At 36.8% G+C, this 20,891-nt stretch overlaps 2 protein-coding genes across 2 annotated transcripts in view; one reads left to right on the top strand and one right to left on the bottom strand.

The window, feature by feature from the left end:
• The window catches only part of LOC127661664 (ATP-dependent DNA/RNA helicase DHX36-like), a 46,531-nt gene extending 27,060 nt beyond the window's left edge, over positions 1-19,471 (top strand). The window contains exons 16-25 of the mRNA XM_052152481.1: positions 2,299-2,416; positions 3,114-3,212; positions 3,986-4,159; positions 4,315-4,401; positions 4,704-4,787; positions 5,127-5,226; positions 6,706-6,796; positions 8,146-8,269; positions 16,418-16,570; positions 19,284-19,471. Coding sequence (XP_052008441.1) covers positions 2,299-2,416; positions 3,114-3,212; positions 3,986-4,159; positions 4,315-4,401; positions 4,704-4,787; positions 5,127-5,226; positions 6,706-6,796; positions 8,146-8,269; positions 16,418-16,570; positions 19,284-19,451 — 1,198 coding nt within the window. The 3' untranslated portion in view covers positions 19,452-19,471. The remainder of the gene's footprint in view (positions 1-2,298; positions 2,417-3,113; positions 3,213-3,985; positions 4,160-4,314; positions 4,402-4,703; positions 4,788-5,126; positions 5,227-6,705; positions 6,797-8,145; positions 8,270-16,417; positions 16,571-19,283) is intronic.
• An 839-nt stretch (positions 19,472-20,310) lies between these two features.
• The window catches only part of LOC127661665 (rho guanine nucleotide exchange factor 26-like), a 60,452-nt gene continuing 59,871 nt past the window's right edge, over positions 20,311-20,891 (bottom strand). The window contains exon 15 of the mRNA XM_052152482.1: positions 20,311-20,454. Within this exon, the coding sequence (XP_052008442.1) occupies positions 20,312-20,454 (143 nt within the window). The 3' untranslated portion in view covers position 20,311. The remainder of the gene's footprint in view (positions 20,455-20,891) is intronic.

The following is a 20,891-nucleotide window of genomic DNA, read 5'->3' as shown; positions in this document are numbered from 1 at the left end:
GAACTGTTGTATAAAAGCAATATCACACTCGCAATCATGCTGTATTGCCATCTATCAGCTGAATCACAGCGCTGCTGATAGCTGGACATACAGCATTATTGCTCATGTGATATTGCTTTACTATATATACTGTAGAAAAACTGTTCTCGTTACTTTTTGTTTTAAATTTAGTATCAACTTGAAACTGAAGTACTAGAATTTTTGACATCCCTAAATTCCACTAGCCTTGGGTTGGGCTACAGTTCAGCACTCATTTTTATAAAAAATGACACTAAATAAATACAAACTAGTATAAGTCTTACTCCTCTGTCAGCGCAAGTCCCTTCACCTCAGTCTAATAACACACATCCTTTCATCTATTCACATCCTCAGGGTTTTTCCTTTTCTTTTAAGACTAGCGTAAGTGTATTCTTGATGGTTTGTCTGTCCTCTTTCTCTGAAGTGAGAGAGTTCCTCTCAAGGTTTCTATCCCTTTACTTTAAAGTCCACACAGAGAGGAATGATGTGTCTTGAATAGCTTCATTGTTATCTCAGTTATTTGATATACAAGTGAAAAACTCTTTCTATTGGCTTCTCTTAAAGCTGAAGGCCACAGAAGGCTCTCATATAGAAGTCCTGTTCAGCTATCTTTTTTGTTGAAGGAAATGCGTCTATGTTAAAGATCTTTGTATGTAATGATGTCTATTTTGTATTCAAATCGCAAACAAAACTGCAAAAGAGCGCCATCAGTGCCTATTTACATCTCATGTCTACGTGTTTGGGGTTGAACTGGGACTGTGAGGAGAGGGGATGTGTATCAGAGAGAGAGAGAGGAGATAAGTCAGTGACAATTTTTCTATTAAATAAATCTGCCCTGCTGCACAGCACAGTCTCTGATACACCATTTCAATTACCCATTTGTTCACCATAAACGTCTAAATGTACACACGCTCTCTCATTGTGCCTGTGTATATACACACACTGTCATGCGCACGCACACACACACACACGCACTCCGCCTTGTTGCTACAGTAACCCAATAGCTCTGCATTATTCATGGGAAAGCAATTTGACTCACATCAGCAAGCTTTGTCTAGTCTTGCATTGCCAGATGTTTGACTACGGCATAAAGTCTGATCCACATTGCAGCTTATTCTAGCCAAGGACCACTCACTTAGACAGGAAAAGACAGTCTGAATGACATATAAATCCTATAAATACTAGATTGTGTTTATGTGCCATTTTGGGGCATGTTTATCTGAAGTATATTATACCACATCAAAAAGATTATTCAAATAATGCTCTACAGGATGCCGCAATGTGAGTTTTTGACGATGAGATTACTAGGGGTGCACTGATCGATCGGCCACCGATCTAAATCGGCTTAAGTTTGTGATCGAATTGTTTCTAAATTCTTGTGGTTAAATTAACTGTGACATTTTTAATCGTGATTAATAGTGAAACCGTATAATGGTGGCATCCCTACTACTACTAAGTAACTCTTAGTTGAAAATTCTAAATATCTTTCAAAATTTTTATGCCACTATCATGGCAAACTCCAGTGATTCGTTATATCCTCAGTCTTTCTATCTTTCTTTTTTACTTGCTCACAGATTACTGATATGGTGACCGATATAGCTAATTTTTGAGCTGGAATGAAACCAGACCTTTTCTGTGTGGATTGTTCACCGATTTTTCACCAACATAACTATGCAAAGGTACTCGGCAGACTGCTTTCTTAAATATTTTTATCAAAGAATATTTGACAGGATTATTATACATTGTCAACAAATTCTAGAAATGAACTGAGAAAATAAAGAATAAATAAAAATACAATAAATAGCTAATTAAACATCAGTTTGGTTTAGTATCAGTCAGTTGCTGACCATTTAAATAAAGAATAAATAAAAATAGAATAAATAGCTAAATAAACATAGTAGTACTGTTTCGTATCAGTCAAATGCTGACTATAATACTGCCAGTCAATTACGAACAGGTTGTAAAACAAGAAGCATTTACACCTGCTGAATCCGGAGATAGACAGCAGATCAATGTTACACCGTATTCTGCTATACAAGTTCAGGGAAAACTTTCAACGGTGGAAAACCAGACTTTTAAATGCAGTGACTGGAATTGTTTGTTTGAATGGGATACCAAACTGTGAATCCTGAACAAAACAGTTTGGTGAATACATGTTGACACGTTAGCTTACACAGCTGAAAGTAGCTACGTGTTTAGCTAGTAGTAAGTTGCATTCATCACACAGACTCTGCCAATGGAATCAGTATTACATTGTATTTTGTGTGTGTGTCTGGGCAGGGTATCTCCAGGGAAATGCTATCACCTGTATAATGGATTGAGAGCCAGCCTCTTGGATAACTACCAGTTACCTGAGATCCAGCGCACCCCACTGGAAGAGCTGTGCTTGCAAATAAAGGTATCCAATCGAAAGCTTAATCTGTGCATGTTTGTACACTTTTCACTAAAATGCATGGCTGAATTTCCCCACTGAGATCAATAAAGTATCTATTGGTTTAGCTATCTGTGAATCCCACCTCTCGGGTTTGCAGACTTGTAATTTGTATGCATGCTGGTTGTGAATAAAACATACATTTATGCTCTCAAAATGCATAAGAAAACCTCTCGTAGCTGTTAGGAAACTGGACTGAACATTTCCACCAGTGACTAATTTATGTTCTCTTACACACACACACACACACACACACACACACACTCAACCTCTTTCCCCCTGTCTGTGTGGCTCTAATGGGGCCCAAAGGCAGAGGTTTCACAAATAGTCTCCGGTGTGTCTAATAACTGAGCACACAAACAAACTAATGGATTAAAAGTGACATTAATCATTGTCATTGTATCTGAGAGGCAGTGTAATCATCTAACAAGGCCTTTTAGCTTTCAATTACTGCTCATTTTCACCTCTGTGTGGCTGTTCAGTCCCAATTCTTGTTGCCAGTCATGAAACAACGAGGTCCTGATGAACCTGGGCATTCACACACCTTCATTTACACACACGAAGGAAACAATGCCTTGTGGTTTACTTGTTCACTTTGACCACTTAGACTGAAATTACTCTGTTTATTTTAAACGCAATCTCTCTTTCTCTGTCTTTCTCTCAGATCCTGAAGTTAGGGTCCATTGCGTCATTTTTCCGGAAAAATCTGGATCCTCCCTCAGAGAAAGCAATAGAGTTGGCCATCACACATCTGATGGATCTGGTGAGTGGATGAAGAGATGTAAGGAAGGAAAGGTTGAAAGAAGTGAAAAAGTAAATAGGATGGTTGAATTAGTACTATGTAAAGCATAATGTACAGTCAGCTGTTAATTATCACAAAATCAACCCCAAACCGGAAGGTCTCGCTGATCACACGGCTGCTTGCCATATAAGTAAATGAAGCAATAATTTGAGCTGAAATTATTTTAGTGCTACATCAATTAATCAATTAAATTATAATCGATAAGTATGTTCTATATCTCATTGATAATTGAGTGGTTTAAATTGTCCTGCTGATTCCAAACTTGAGGACAAGTGTTTTTTTTTTTTTTTTTTTAATAACGTAATTCTTTATAAACTAACATTTTTATATTTTAAACCTTTTTGTACACAATGGTTGTGTATGCTACAGCATAAAATAATTTTTATTTATATTTTTTAAATCAATAAATGTGAATAAAATAAATGTAGCTTTTTTTCATCCAAATATTTAATATGAATCAGTTATTAAAATAATAATTCATTTCAGTTCTAAATTATTTTATTATAAAATTATAAAAATTTATAAAAAGTGATCATTAAAAATTTTTTATGAGCATAGAATGCTGTGATTAACCAATCCAAATCAAGTATTCAAGAGAGCTGTGCAAAAAAGAGTTTTGATTTGCAATGAACCAGTACTTGCACCTGCACATTATGCTAAATGTAATACAGAGTATTTGTTTAAAACTCTCAAGACAATCTCTCTGATATATCTGTGTGTGTTTGCCCACGTAGAATGCCCTGGACAGAAATGAAGAGTTGACTCCATTAGGATTTCATCTGGCCCGTTTGCCTGTAGAACCTCACATAGGAAAAATGATTCTGTTTGGGGCTCTACTGGGCTGTTTGGACCCTGTGCTTACCATTGCAGCCAGCCTAAGCTTTAAAGACCCCTTCTACATACCACTGGTACATACAGACACACCCTCTTACTTGAACACATGCATTACATCTGCAAATCATCAGTCCCCCAGACTCTAGGATCTCTTATCTAGAGCTTTTAGAGTAGTACTAAAGGGCGTTAACTAATGACGAATTGTTTGTCTAATGGGTCTTTGTTTTAGGGGAAGGAGAAGATAGCAGACCACAGGAGAAAAATCCTCTCCAAAAACTCCAAGAGTGATCATCTCACTATTGTGAATGCATTTTGGGTATGCGGTGTTGTAGTTTGTCTTTACAGGGATAGTTAATATATTTACTCACCCTCAAGTTCCTGCAAACCCATTTGACTTTCTTTTTTCTATGGAGCATAAAAAGAGATGTTAAACATATAATTGCATACAATACAAGTGAATGGTGTTCCATGGAAGAAAGAAAGTCACTCCGATTTGGAAAAACATGAGGCTGAGTAAAAGATGAAAATTTTTACATATTTGTTGAACTATTTCTTTAAGCCATCACACTTAGGTGTCTAGCTTCTGTTGCAGATGACATTATTTGGTGTTATTCTTAGGGCTGGGAGGATGCGAAGAGACAGGGCAGCAGGTATGAGCGGGAATACTGCTGGGAAAACTTCCTGTCTGCCAGCACACTACAGGTCAGTCTGGACTCCATCAGTCAGCTCATTCTAAGAGGCTGTTCACACAGGATGCATCCTTATGTTAAAAACAGCTAGATAATGCGCTCTTGATGTAATGAAAATGCTTATCCCATTCTCCCAGTTCACTTGCTACTCATAGCACAAGATGCTGCAAAAAAAACATCAATTAAAAGATAATGCAGACGGATCACAAGAGTGCATCCTGTGTGAATGGCTCCTTACAGATCAGCATCTTCTTGACGTTCAGCTATTCTCTCTTTGAACCCTGAAAATTCTATTGTGGTTTAATCTGTCCCTCTACATTTGTCCCTCCATCTGTGCTGGATGCTCCAACAGATGCTTCAGAATATGAAAAGTCAGTTTGCAGAGCATCTTTTGGCAGCAGGGTTTGTCAATAGCAAGGACCCGAAAGATCCCAGCTCTAACATAAACTCAGGTAACACTGTCTGTCTGCATACCTATCTAGCTGTCTATTTGTCTGGTGGCTAAGCTGTCTGCTTGCTTACCAGACTGTCTGTTTGATTTCCATTACCACTTGTAACAATTAGAGATTAGGAGCAAGTTAGCGGTTCCTGCTTTTGTGGTTTCTAAGTGGTGCATTACTGCTCTTAACATTCTCTGAAAAAGAGTGTGCTGATTTTTGGCATTTTCAAGGTGTTTGCTAAGGCTAACTCAAACATTACTATTTCTGTTGCTGAAACTTGGGGGTAGGGATTTGAACAAACTCTTAGCCCTAACTTTTAAACTTCGCTCCATCACTCAGCCCACACAATGCTTACTACTGACATGAATGATACATCAAATCATATCGCTTGTTGAGGACATGTGCTCTTTTACTTTCCTAAGCAACCTGACTTATAGCTTTTGCCTGGCAAACGATAAAAACCGTAAAAAAAAAAAATCCCATTATAAAATTAAATCTTGATGAAATCAAACTGTCACTGCCTGCACAAACAAAAACAATCAAACTGTCTCTGCCTGTACTGTATATGTGCTCTGCTTGGGCAGGTTCACATTTCCGCGAGGGTGCGTACGCTAGTATTGTCATGTGCGTGGCGTTACACTGCTGTGGTTAAATGGCTTCTTTGGGTGATTTGATTTTTAACTGGTTTAAGATCCAGTGGCATGAACTTTCACAATTATTGTATGTAAAATTTCACACCAGAGCAAAAGGGGATTTTTGTTTTGTTTTTATAATGTTTATAATGTCTTAATATTTATAAAGCGCTGAAACTTTGATCATGAAAAACAACCTTGAATCACGTTAAATGGTGTAACAGTCCTCTATGCAACTTGAATTCCTTCAGAACGAAGCACAACAAATGAAACAATGGAGGTATTTCGAGATGCATTGATAACAATTAAAGTTCTTTTTAACTTTACTTGGTGTCTAAAAATGCAGTGATCCTGCACGAGATGCTGAGTGAGATTCAGCGCAACAGTTGAAGATGTCTATCCAGAGCATGTTAACAGTATATAGATAAACAGTGCAGACTCACTCAAAAGATTGTTTGAACAGCCCCTAACTAGCTCTATACTTGAAAAACTGACCCAAACCTGGCGAGTTCGTGTCTGGTTGAAGACCTCTTACATGTGTGGAATAACCGAATAGTGATTTTGGTATGCAAATAGGGGTGCGTTGAAGGTTTCATCGAATGTCGACCATCCCTGCACATCCCTAGTGCGGAGTGTACAACTTGAGGAAATATAGACACTATTTAGAATTTGTTGATAAGAAAAGATTTTAGATGTGGCATAAAGAAGTAACTTTAAAGTTAATAATACTTTTTTATGAATTATTATTAAAGTGTCATTGTGCTATTATTGTACTATTATATGACCTTCTCTCTACAGTATGTGTTGTCCATTCTCCTCCTCTTCACATTTTTGTTTTCTCTTTTTTTACGTTTCATAGAGAATGAGAAGCTGATCAAGGCAGTGATTGTCGCAGGTTTGTACCCTAAAGTGGCCAAGATCCATCCCAACCGAAGTAAGAAGAGACCAACGTAAGTTGCATAGATGATTCCTCCTTATGTTTTTGTTGATTATGTATCCTCCATTTTTTTTTTGCCATTTTAGAAGTAGTTTTCTCATTAAAAGTCCTCAGCACATTAGAAACTTCAGTCTTGTCTGGAAAGGGTCGCTTAAGGCATCATCCAATTTAGAAATCTTTACACACTTCTGTTTCATTGTGACAGAAAAAGACTAAAATTCAATTTTGTATGACAGACGCAGCATGAAGATAGATATCTAATATCCGACAGCACTTCAAGACAGTAGAACCGCTGTCTATGAAGTAACCTCTCACTCTCACTCTCATTTGGCTATTGTAGTCCGGTTTATTCAGGCTCTGTTATTAGCTGTCACAGTGGCAGTTTAAAGATATCGTCGTCATGACGCTTAGGCCTGAAATTACGTCTGAATTCAGCTTTTACGCACAGACGGTGCATCATCGCTCTTTCACTTTCTCTGTGCTGCACACCTCATTCATGCCACTGTACACGCCACCTCAATCTGTCCATCATTCACACAGCTTCCATTCAGCCTCATTCTGTCCATTATTCCCAATTCTACAATCAACCTTGTTCTGTCTGTAATTCAAACCTTTTTGTGCTGCCTCACTCCATTTGTTACTGCTTTACATCAGGGTTATTATAGTTTATTTGTCATTCCAGTTTAGTACATTTGTTGTTAGTTTTCACACTTTGTCTGATTTAGTTTCGTTTTCATTTTCTCAGTGTTTTCTAGTTTCAGATTATTTAGTTTTATTCATCATTTTTTTTTTATTTTAGTTTAAATGTTATGGCTGCCAAAGCTAAAGTGTTTACTGATATCATTTAAATATGTTGAATGTTTTTTCATTTCTCTGGGCAGACTTGTGTTAACTATATCTAGTGAGATTTTCGTGTTTAAGGTGGATTTTAAATGTTTCAAATTTGATGAAATTATATTTGTTTTATTTTAGTCAGTTTTGGAGTTATGAAAAAGTAATTTAGTTTAGTTATTTCCCAATTATTTCTGTTTTGTTTTTTTTAGTTAATGAATCTTTTCATTTAGTTTTCATTAACGATAATAACACTGATTTTCATTCTAGCAGTTATGCAACACAGCTTCATATGAATGAATGTAGCAGACATTGAGTGTGTAGCGTTATTTAATGTGTGAAAGTTACAATGAAGCTTTAGTCTGATTACTCTGGTGCTAGATTGAAGTTTTCATGAGTTGGCATGAATCTTGTCTCATAAGCTAGAATTTTCAGTCTCTTGTTGTGGTATCAACCATTTAAGACTATTGAACCCGTCTGAGGCTGGAACTAGTTTTCATTAAACTTCCTATTTCAAATGGTTTTTTGCAGACATGTGAAAGTGTACACCAAGGCTGATGGTAAGGTTTGTATCCACCCTAAATCTGTCAATGCTGAGGAAATGGAGTTCCACTACACATGGCTAATCTATCACCTAAAGATGAGGACCACCAGTGTACGTATCCTTTTACATATACTGTACTCACCTACACACATATGTTTAATTTGCTATCAAAATGAGAGTTGGCCCAGACTTGTTTTGTTTTTATCGTAAATCTTTTTATGCAACAATTAGCTCCAGTTCTCTAATCTGATTGGACAAGTGGTGTTCCAAGAAAGCTGATATACTTTGCAGTTTGTATTACTCTGCTTGTCTGTGTTCACGCCATTCCAGAATGGCTTTCAGTCTTGGTGTTACTTGCCGACACACAGTGGTTGATCTCACTTTGGTTGGAACCATTTTTGTAAGCGGAGCAAATATTGACAAAAGTACTGGCCATTTTAGGTTAAAATGGAATTCAAATAGATTTTTTTCAAATGACCTTCTCGTTTATAGAACTGTTGTATGAAAGCAAAATTACACAAGCAAGAGTATTGTACCTTAATATTTGCGCAGCCATGATTCAGCCATAGGCACAAGTGAGCTATCAAAATGGGGGCTTAGAATAGATTTACATTGATTTAATTATGTTTGTATAGCTAATATATTTATTATGTAGCTTCAGTTAATTTTCATATCAACCATCAGAATGGGGAAAAAATGAGTATTTCTGTAACTGCTGATCTCCTGGTATTTTCACACAAAATGGTCTCTAGTGTTTACTCAAAATTAAACTCTGAAAAAACATCCAGTGAGCAGCAGTTTTGTGGACGGAAACGCCTTGTTGATGAGTGAGGTCAATTGAGAATGGCCAGATTAGTTCAAGCTGGTAGAAAGGCTACGGTAACTCGGATAACCACTCTGTACAATTGTAGTGAGCAAAATAGCATTTTAGAATGCACAACATATCGAACCTTGAGGTGAATGGGCAACAACACCTGAAGAACACATCAGGCACTTTAATAGGACCATAGTGTTCCTAATAATGTGTCAAGTTAGTGTACGTATATAATAATACAGACTTGCCTTATTCCTAAAATGAAACCAGTTGTATTTTAAGAATTCAATAAATATGTGTATTTACAAATAATTTTTAGCTTCAAGGATGTCTCCAAAGAAAGGTTTTGTCAGATTTAGCTAACTTCTAAAGTAGAGCTAACAGGCACACAAACACTAAGGGTGTAGGTCAAGTCCTTTTCTTTGTGTACCCATTTTCTCGTTTCAAAGAGAAAGACTCCAGTATTGTATATCACTCTGGTGAAGAGCTGTTTAGATGTGTCGAGAGGAGGAAAGGTGTTTGTAAATTAATGCAGGCTCCATTTAAAGAAAGTCCATCTTTTATTCAGTTTCTGTCTGCCTTTCAACTGACATCCTCTCAAACAAGATCAAAGCTCCTTACCAAATCAAGGGGTACAAATTCAGGCAACTCTCTCTGTCTCTCTCTCTTCTTACTCGGTGAGTCTCAGATTTATGCCTGGAGCTGTTTTTGCCAGAAAAATAATTTTTTATTTTTTTTTACTTTAGTTGTTTTCTGTCACAGTAATGCAGATAGGAGAGCCCTATCCTGTGCGGCACTGTTCCCATAGTGTGACAGGGTCTTGTCTATATTATTGTATTTCTGTGAACAAGCGGGATACTGTGGAGACAAAATTTATCAATAAAGAACAAGGAATCCACCTAGTGGCTTTTTAGTGTTCTGAATGTTAAACGATGTTAGCTTGTACTACCATTAACATACAGAGATCTATCAATCAAACCATCTACCTACCTACATTTCTTCCTTTACCTATTAGGGCAAGTCAACAGGGCTGAGAAGCTAAATTCGAATTGTCACCTTAAACTAGAATTAGAATTTTAGATGTCACCAGATTTTACCACAGTGTTTTTCATTCATTACAGTTGTATGCAAGGTAGCAGTATGGTGAAGCTGCACATATTATGAGTCTAGGAACAGTCAGAACAGTCAAGCAGACATACAACAGAATGGCACAAAATGCGAAGACCACATTTCCAATTTGAACTCTTTTACCGACAAATGAGTTGCATTTAGAAAAGACAGGCCAATTTTATTAAAATTAATGGAAATTGGAATGCCCAATCGTAAACGGATATAGAAAGGAATTCCCACCTTACAGATAAAAGAGCCAATAAACTTTTAGATACAGACATCGCCTGTCAATCAACTCGAGAACGAGTATGCGCTTTAGCTATTCAAGTCGGGAAATTTGTGTTTTTGAGTGTAATCTGAGGTTAACCTGTTGATACGCAATTCCCCCTCACGTGGTAGTGACGTCGCTCTGCTTACATTTATTATCTAATTTACCGTCTATTAATGTCAATAATGTTACAAATGATACGTTTTTTCAAAGGTCTAAGGGTTCAACATGGATATCCGATCTCTGTTTCACGATAGCAATGCTTCAGAAACAGCAATATAGTTATTTGTGCCAGGAGTACAAATGAAAACGTGCAATATCAAAATGGGACTTCATACCTTGTTTATGAAACAAGATGAATCCAGTTCGCCACACTTGGGTCAATTGTCCATTACAAGCGTTCATTGAAAAACATCCAATAGCCCTTTTTGTGTATAAAATTGATAAATCTGAGAAATATTGATATATTCTCATTGTTTACATGAGATCTCCCCTGAAAGATTTAACCTTCTTTATCGTTCTTCAACAAACTATGCAATCTGAGCAGCATTCATGTTGTAAAACTGTATATTATCTTATATATTAGAGTCTCAAACAAAACGAGCCGGTCTCCAAATTTATTTTTAAAAATGGGATGTAGTTTTATTCATAATAGCCTAGTAGTGCAGTCAGATTTTGTGTCGTCTTGAAAGGCGGAGCCTTAGTTTTACTCTGTACGCTTCCAGCGATTTTACAGAGAAAAAAGCTTGCAGGAACCTCATTTTTTGTTAGATCATCTTCAAATTTAAAACGTATCTTCTTTAGATTTGTGGCTTTGAGAACATTGTATTTCTGGGTTGTCTTGGTACTTTTATTATTGTTTTTTTAGATTATAAAAACATGTTCAGCACAAAATATTTCCATTACTAGAAACTTCAGCTTCTCTAACTTTAAAAAAATAACAACATTATTATATTATGAAACTTGGGAAATAAAGCCCAAAGTGTCTTCTTTCAAAAGATACTACAACTGTGTCCATACTCCAAAGAGTCCAGTAAATACAATCATTTAAGTTCAGGTATGTCGTTTTCATGGTTTGTGCTCATAAAGGGGGTCTGTATCTACAGGTTAAGAAGTACAATTTATGTTGTCAGTGTTGTCAGATTTTACTGCTGATTTGAAATATGTTCTTTGATCGCAATCTTGAGCAACTGTTTTGTAGATTTTCGGTCTTTCCCAATTCAAGTAGATATGAGCTGCACTTGTATGCCACTTGTTTACATAGAAAAATAGCTGCCTGAAAGCATTCCAAAGATGGCCGACAGTGGGCTGGCTTGCTACTAAAACTTTGGTCATCAAAGTTTTTGAACAAATAGTTTTAGCACCAATCGACATTGGGCTCTTTTTTTGTGAGCGTGCAGAGCGCAGCGCACAATATCTTATCCAATTTTTGTAAGAGCATTAATTCTAAGCTCAATTTTCATGTCAGCACAAAGCGCAAGTGGGTGTGGGTTTGAGTGTTTGCACAAACTGTGGGTGTATTGTATGGTAATGAAGTGGTGCAAAGTGCAATTTGCCATTTTCCTGAGAAATAAACGTCCCTGCATTTGCAGTTTGGAGAATCCACCAGCAGATGGTAATAAAGTTCATGTCCAAACTCTGGAATAGAGTGGAACATCAAGTTATGTCCCTCACAATAGCCGTTTTATGAAACGTAAATGTATTAGATTTGTGTTAAACTACCTATAGTTTGGGGTTTATTTTTAAATGAATATTATTTTTGATATTTATATTTTTTAATTCTACCGGTATTTTTTTCTACCTGTTGTCATAGTGATTTTAAAGTCAAAATTGGTTGACGGAAAAGGTTGGACAGAGTAAAATGTTTGGATTTGATGGATTGTTTGTTTTTGTTTTTTTCCACCACTGTGTTATTTTTATTAAAACAAATTTCAAGTGTAACTTGAATTTAGAGAAAAAATATTTGTAAAAATGTTTTCCCATTTCAATAATTAAATATTTGTTTTTATTTCAGAATTAACCAGTAGAAGAGAAGTTCATGTCGATACAATCACTGTTAATACTAGCCTTGATTTGTGTCAGTAGATGAAAATTATTAATAATACTTACATTCGATATAATTTAACTCAACAAATCCTGATGAGAACCACGATTTCCATGCGTAAAAAAGGAGCATGTCACTGTCAAAGCAAAACGCCTGACATTCAATAAGGAAGCAGTTAATGCATAAGAGGTAAATCCATATTTCTAATTTATTGCACATAGTCCATTTTTACCCTTCCAACTTCTTATGAATGTGCTTTTTTTGTTTATGCTTGAGGGTATAGACTATATAATAGGATGCAGACTCTGCATTTACATGAGAAAAACATGCAGAATTAAATTGCTCTTAACCCAGCCCATTTAGCGCTTTGCTCGCATAATTTTGCAAAACCCACTTGCGCCTAGATTTAGTGCATGCTTGGCTTGCCATACCATTGACTTTACACTTATGTCTTAAAGCATAGCCCTGCATTCACTGCTAGTGCTCTTAAAATAGGGCCCATCACGTTGTGCTGTTTATTTTTGCATGCAGTCAGCAAAAACAGCGCTATAGAAAGTTGTGTAGACTAGATATTTTTAATATATTTTTGCAGCTCCTTCTCTTAGTGGTCTTTTATACAAAAATATTTGACTGGAGAATGCCATTGTCAAACTGCATAATTGACCATTGTCCCTTGCCACAAATGTTCTATATAGCTGTGTTGTTTCATGTCACTTGTATCACTCTGCCGTCTTTTTCTTCACACATAATAAACCAATTTCAACAAATCAATATTTCATGTCCATTTGTTTATTTAATTTGTAAGTAGCCATGTGATAAGTGAGACCCTGGGCTTCGTGTTGTATCCTCATCACCCTGTTGGGTTTGTTTTGCGATGATGAACAACTTCCACATTATCTCTTACAGTGCTTATTTTGTTCTCTCTTAGCAGCATAGCACCACTCCTAAATAACAGTTCAGGAAACACAGGGATGGAGCTTAGAAAAACGTGAGGAAAGGGAGACCGAACAGTTTTTAAGAGAGTAACGAGTGATACACCTATAGAAATGCGCTGTATAGTAAGACTGAAATAGTGAAGAGAGGTAAATGGCATGAAGGGTGGCTGACTAAACCCTCGAAAAGCGATTAGAGAAAAGACATGTAGCGCTGAAGTGCAGAAGGAGATTGGAATGAGACCATAGAGTGAGACAGATTGAAAGGTGAAGGAAAGGTTTGAGGAGATTGAGAGCGAGAGATTGATTGGAGGGAGTGAACTGAGGTGAACTGAATTTTAATGTCTGCACTAGCTTATTCGGCCCCTCCCTCTATCCTGCAGGTCTTTCTTTTCCTCATTCACTCTCGCTATATTCCCTTTCTCTGAGCACACTTTGTCTTGTCAGAGCTAACACACAGTCTACAGCTCTAACTCACAACATCTCCCCCCTGGATAAATTTGTGACTCCATTAGGCCCCTGGGCTCCTGATTAGGACTCTGTACTGTTTCAGCAAGCAGGGAAGCTAAATTGAGCCAAAGACAGACTATTCTTCCTCTCTTATGTTTTGTTTTCAATTTTTACTGGGGTGTTTTCACACACATTCACACCATTCTGTTTCTGTGTATGTAGGGATTTAAAAGTACAGCTCTGCCAAAGGGCAAAGTGAAATTTCCACACACATGCGCACAAGCTCTCAGCACACTATCTAATGAGACTCATTACATTTAAGGTCAGAGATGGCCTGAAAGAAAGCTTAAGGTTGCAGGGATTGTGTTGTTTGTCTGTTCGTCCTCCATAAGCATTTATTTGTTGTGTATTGGGGTGCCGTTTGTAGTTTTTTCAGAACTGCAGCTAGATTTGGACTATTTCTAAAGAAAATGTCAGTGGTTCCAGTATGGTCGCTATGCCAGGGCAGCGTTTCTCAAAAGCATTAAAAGCCAAAAGAGATCATAGAAACGATCATACGAGTCATGTCAGAATTACAGACCATTTCACAAAAGCATTGTAACTCAAGTAGTACTGCGACTAGTTATTTTCACGTCTGTAATTGGCTTAACATTATAACCATATAAAAAATATAGCCTATTGAAATAAATAAACGGATTAACATTGTACATAATCATAAAATTGAAGTAAGTCCTGACAAGATTATTCTTGGTATACTACCTTCATTAATAAGAAATAAAATAAAGCAATAGAATGTACAACAGGAGACCGAAACACGCATCCCGCAAAACACTGTATCCAGCCATTGTCGCAAATGATAACAATCGGCTAATATTGGCTGGGATGGTGCTTTACAATTCCGGTCCAGTATTTCACGAACACCTGCAGTGTGATTTTGGGAGCTGAGATAGAGGGAGATATTTGATGGAGCGGGAAGAGGGTGCCTTTGGTACATTAAGCCATAGATAGTCACTGCTAGAGACACTACCAGGCTTCTTAATGGGCACTTAAACCTATGCATTGCACAAAAATACATGTGACGTCCCTGAATCTCTGGTTTGCAGTAGCTGCTTTTAGAGTGAGTCATTGCTTTCGGCCAATGAATACTACACATTTCTGGTGCTATTTTGTGATTGGTTTGGGGGGGAGCGTCTACAGCCAACCCTCAATGTTTGCAACACACAGCCCACCCCCAAAATACTTTTAACCAATGCACAAATCATAAAACATTTAATATTTTATTTAATGCTGTGTTTGCCAATCGTTTGATCAGGTTTGCAAGACTCACATTTGGGTGGGCTCAGCCTACCCCGGCCCTGGTTCTAATACTGTTGTAGTTGCAGCAAGATTATTTAAGCTTATTGCCATATTCTGATTCACAATTTGTCAGTTGAGGGCGCTATTTCGCTACTGTTGTGTTTGACAACCATGTGAAGATGCTTTGTGTCGGCCTCAACCATAGATATACTGTACATTGATCTCAAAGGTACTGGTGCGGTGTTTTGGAAAGAGGGGGCATGGCAAGAAAAGGGACAATTGTTTGTGGTAATCAACATTATGCAGCTTAATTTTTAACATTATGGGCTTAATTTGTAATCCGGAATATTCCTTTAAGTAGCACATCAAGTGCATTCTTGTTAATTGCACTTTAATCGCACATAGAAAAGGAACCAACAAGAGAATGTTCTGAAGAGCGAAGATCCTTGTTATCGGGAAACACTGACCTGGACATTGCTATAGTGTTCTGTTTGGTTTTCAGTACACATTTAAAGTGTTCAGTTTCTAGGGTGTTCTGTGGTGGTTGGTTACTCGCCCCTGTCATCAATGTCAGGTTTCCTGCACTTAAATACGGTAAACTGCCAACAGGAGGTGAAGCCACCAGAAGTGTTCTAGCGGCCATCTTGGTGTGCCCCAACTACCATAGAGGTTGAATGACTGACAGCTAATAACTATATACTGTATATATCAATAAATTCATGCCATAGTTTAATTCCAAATTATTTCAAGCAAGTCTGTCCACTCAGTGCCATCTTTGGAATGTTCCGGGCAGCCATTTTTCAATGTAAATAAGCAGCATACAAGTGCAGCTCCTATCTACTTGAATGGGGAAAGACCGTAATCTCAAACTGTTGGTCCAAATTACTATTCAAGAAATGTTTCAAATCAGCAGTAAAATCTGACAACTCTGGGATCATAAATAGTGCTTCTTAACCTCAGATTATGCTAAAGAATGCAATTTTCCCGGCTAGTAGAGCAAATAAGCATGCACATTCTCGAGTTGATTGAATGGTGATATCTGTATCTAAAAGGTAATTGGCTCTTTTACCTGTAAAAGGCGGGACTTCCTTTCCACATTCGTTAACCATTCCAATTGATCCCATTCATTGTAATAGAAGTGGCCCGTCTTTGCTAAACAGTCTCCGTTAATACTTAGGGTTAGGGATTTAGCTATTAACCTTAAATATGGCATTAATAATAGTGTATATAAAGTAGAATGCACTATTAGCATATATTCTGAGTGATGTTTGGATACCTGATAAAGAGTGAAGTGCAGGTGCATCGGTCTTGTTTCTCTGATTCCTTTTTTCCCTGTCCTCTACAGATCTTCCTTTATGACTGCACTGAGGTGTCCCCATTTTCATTGCTGTTCTTCGGAGGAGACATTTCCATACAGAAGGACCAAGACCAAGAGACCATTGCCGTGGACAAGTGGATCGTCTTTCAGTCCCCAGCACGCATTGCTCACCTTGTCAAGGTGAGTGTCAAGCAGGAATACAAATGCAATACAATACAATTTAAAATGTTATTTAAAAACGATCATATGCGAGGGGGGACTCTTGGTTGCTGTTTATAATCGGGGGTGCAAAGAGTACTGAAAAATCATACTCAAGTAGAAGTACTGTTACTTCCCAAACAATGTAGTGTGAGTAGAGTAAAAGTAGCTGTCCTAAAAACTACTCAAGTAAGAGTAAAAGAGTAGCTCATTTAAAAGTACTCATGAGTAGTGAGTATTGAGTACCGAATTGCAAGACCTATGCCCCATTATATTGAACACTGTATGCCAACTTTTATAATACAGAACTTATCTATGATAAACACTACATGAATCTGACTCCAAAAAATAAAAAGGAGACATGATAACAGAAATGAAATATTAAAAAAGTTATTTTCAATACACTGATCACCATTTTAAATTGTCATTTATGAAACAGTTACATTAAAATCAGTTTATGTGTAGGGTCTAAATTTCCCTTAATGCCGACAGGGAGTTATTGTTGTGCAGAAGACATGTCCAAACAATGCAAGGAATGCAGGCACATCATGTCCTGCACAATAGAGGAGGTAGAGCAGGCATGGGAAAAGTTGTTTGGTACTGGGGCTACATCACGCTTAAAAGGAATATTTCATGCAAAAACACAAATTCTCTCATCATTTACTCACTCTCATGCCATCCTGGATGTGTATGACTTTCTTCTGCAGAACACAAATTAAGATTTTTAGAAGAATATCTCATCTCTTTTGGTCCATAAAACGAAAGTGATAAAATATTGAAGCTCCACAAATCACATAAATCAGCATAAAAGTTGCCTAATCCATGTGCCTCCAGTCGTTTAATCCATGTCTTCAGAAGCAATATGATAGATGTGGTGAGAAACAGATCAATATTTAATTCATTTTTTTACTATTAATTCTCCTCCCTACTCAGTCAATCTCAACTATAACTTTCACTTTCTTGTGTTTTTGGTGATTCACATTCTTCATGCATATTGCCACCTACTGGGCAGAGAGAAACATTTCTAGCAAATATGGACTTAAATATTGATCTGTTTCTCACCAACACCTGTCATATCAATTCTGAATTCATAGATTAAACCAATGGAGTTGTATGGATTACTTTTATGCTGCTTTTATTTGCTTGTTGGAGCGCAACATTTTGGCACCCCTTCACTTACATTGAATGGACCTACAGAGCTGAAATATTCTTCTAAAAATCATAATTTGTGTTCTGAAGAAATCCAAAGGATGGCATGAGGGTGAGTAAATGGTAAGAGAATTGTCATTTTTGTGTGAACTATTTCTATAAGTAGCACTTGGGGGGCCACATTGTTCTCCTTTTGAGATACAATGTTCAACATTGATTTAGTTCTTGTATCTTTTAAGCAAATAAATATGTGTTCTCATTCTAATGCATGACGCACAATCTGAAGTTTGTGACTGGTGGAATGTTCTGCTGAAGTATTAGCTACAAAGGTTGATACTTTTCTATCATTATAAAGGCTAAGCATAATTATCCATTATTTTATCATTTCTACTTTCCTGATAATTTATTATACCAATTAACACACTCTAAATCAGGGGTCAGTATTATTAAAAAAAACAAACAATATTTTCCAAAAATATTATTGTTAAGAATGTCATTGTTTTATTCTATTACGTGAATACTTTAGAGCTACTCAAGTTATTTGGCCAAAAGTAGTGAGTGGTTTTCTCATTTCCTTGTTATTGCTGTGTGATTAATAGACTTTATATGACATAGCCTACTATACAGTGCTCAATTCGGTTCCCTGTACATTTCAAGTCCAACATTTTAATGCAAATACGCTTGTTGTTCCACTGTTTGCTAACTTCAGACATTTAACTTTTACATTAAATCCTCACCAAGACGGGCATTGGCGCAAATATAAAGTGTATTTGATAATTTAGGTGCTCAAACATTAGCCGCCTGTCAATCAAACAGCGTGCAGCTAAAGACGCCAGGAAATCAGTCAGTCTTTTATATTTCATCTAGCTCAACCAACCAGTGGTGCTCTTGCTATCGTGATTGATGTAATGAACTGTTCTAGATGTAGAACATAACGATAAACGTCTAGATCAATTTACTGCCCAGCCTTATTTATAACATTGCATTAATCTCTCACATCAACCCAATAATCTCAGTGATAGATAATTAAATTACAGGCTATGTTATAGACACACAGAGTCTAATAAGCAGATTTACCTCTATATGTTTCTTCAAATTAGAGACAGGATATTAATGCTGATATCTGGCTTGAGCAAGTTAAACTCACATTGTGAGTTTTTTTTTTTTTTTTAATTTTCACTGTGAAAATCCCTTTCAGGTGCTGCTGGTTATGTTCAGCTGTAAATTGTGCTTGGGTATTCTCCACAGTTAGTGCCAGATCTACAGCTGCCGTTCAAGTTTTTTACATGTGGTGGGATTTGATTTGACGGGAGTTATGAGACTCTCCCTAGCCAATCACGTTGATGGATAAAAATAAAATCAGGACAGGGAAGTAGCGAACACAGACTGTGGGGAAAATAGCACAGTAAAAGTACAGTTACAGCACTTCAAATATAATATACTCAAGTAAAATATAACATTTTTAAACTACTTAATGTACAATTCTTAAGTAGTTAATTACAGTAATGTATTTCTAATTTGTTACTTTACACCCGTTTATAATTAGGACCTGAGGAAGGAGCTGGATGTATTATTAGAAGAGAAGATAAAGAGCCCTCGACCCGTGGACTGGAAAGACTGTCAATCTAAAGATTGTAATGTCATCTCTGCCATCATTGACCTCATCACCACACAGGAAGCCCCTGCTGGAGGTCCCAGGAGAGACAGCCAGTGAGCACCAACCTTCAGCAGCTTATTTATCTGAATGACATTCAGCTTTGACATGCCAAAGAATGATCGGCTGTCATGGAAGTGTGTAGATGCATTTTATCAGCCCTTGCAGGTGTTGGAATAAATTCCTACAGAATAAGTAATACATGTTATTCTAAAAGTCTTTTTGGTAATTATGGAAATATGTTTTTATTTTAGTATTGATGTTATTTTGTTTATATACATGTAAATGAAGGCTTTCTGTCTTGATAGTAATTCATTAAATTTGCCATAATACAGTCCATTTGTTCATGGAGGATTCTTATCTCTCTAAATTTACTTACAAATAGATCAAAACATATGTAGGTTTTATGCAGGACTTTTAGTGAGGCAAAAACACCAGAAAATCCTTGAATGATTTAAATATCTTTACAAATTAAATGTACATAAAAGCTTCTGGAGTATAACTCTATATGCTGATTAGTTGAAAGTTAACAAATGTAGGTTCTTTGATACATATTTACATTTTCCCTGAGAGTCAATTCAAAAAGTGAATGATTCAACATAATGAATTTTGTGTTGCTATAAAACTTTCCTTCTTTACATAGCAAATCCAAAATGTAAAGATTTCAACACTGTAACTTTACATACTGCGCAGGAGTGCTCTAAATTAAAGCGAAACAGGGTCACTTTGGTGAAGTTGGAAATGGCACATTTTTGCAGGAAAGGAAGACCCCCCTCCATTCTGTAAGCATTATATTTCACATAAAACTTCAACATTCCATATGTTGTGGTTTATTTGTCCTTTGTTTAAGAGTAGAAGTTCATCCATAGGCTTCATGTACTGTTCATTCATAAGGGGGAGACAGAGTTCTTTAAACAGGGTCAGACGTTTGTCTCTAGGCCCTGCAAACGGTCCATCCTCTGCATGTTCTTCTCGATAGTGGCCTGGCAGGTAATAGGCTCAGCACACTCGGACAGGAACCAACCCCTCTCTCCATCTCGCAGGCGCTCGCCTTCATACCAGCCTGAAACCACAGACAAACCTAAATATTAACATGTTTACATGCATGTTCTTAAGCAGAGCATGCTTAATATGCTGACAAAGTGTGTGGTCATGTAAACCCATTAAAAATGTTTAGACATTAGACATTTTTGTCTTTTTCATTTTTGTTTTTCGTTAATTTTGTCTGTTAATGCCAATGGCATAAATTTTGCCAATGGAGTGTATTTTTGGGGGAATTTTGATATTTCAACCTCAGTTCCTATAATACACAGTGTAAACAAAATAGCTACACTCAGGACCTTCAGAATAAAAATGTCCCCATTGAAACCCATTAAAACAATATTTGATTCCAGTGCCATTAAAGCATAAAATCATTAATTCTATGATATTATGCGTTCATTCTGAGTCAGGGCTTCAAAATTGTAATTTTTTGTATTTTCCACCAGATGGTGACATTTT

This window comes from Xyrauchen texanus, chromosome 21 (genome assembly GCF_025860055.1).
Source record: "Xyrauchen texanus isolate HMW12.3.18 chromosome 21, RBS_HiC_50CHRs, whole genome shotgun sequence".
Classification (NCBI taxonomy): domain Eukaryota; kingdom Metazoa; phylum Chordata; class Actinopteri; order Cypriniformes; family Catostomidae; genus Xyrauchen; species Xyrauchen texanus.
This window is presented reverse-complemented; position numbering and strand designations above follow the sequence as displayed.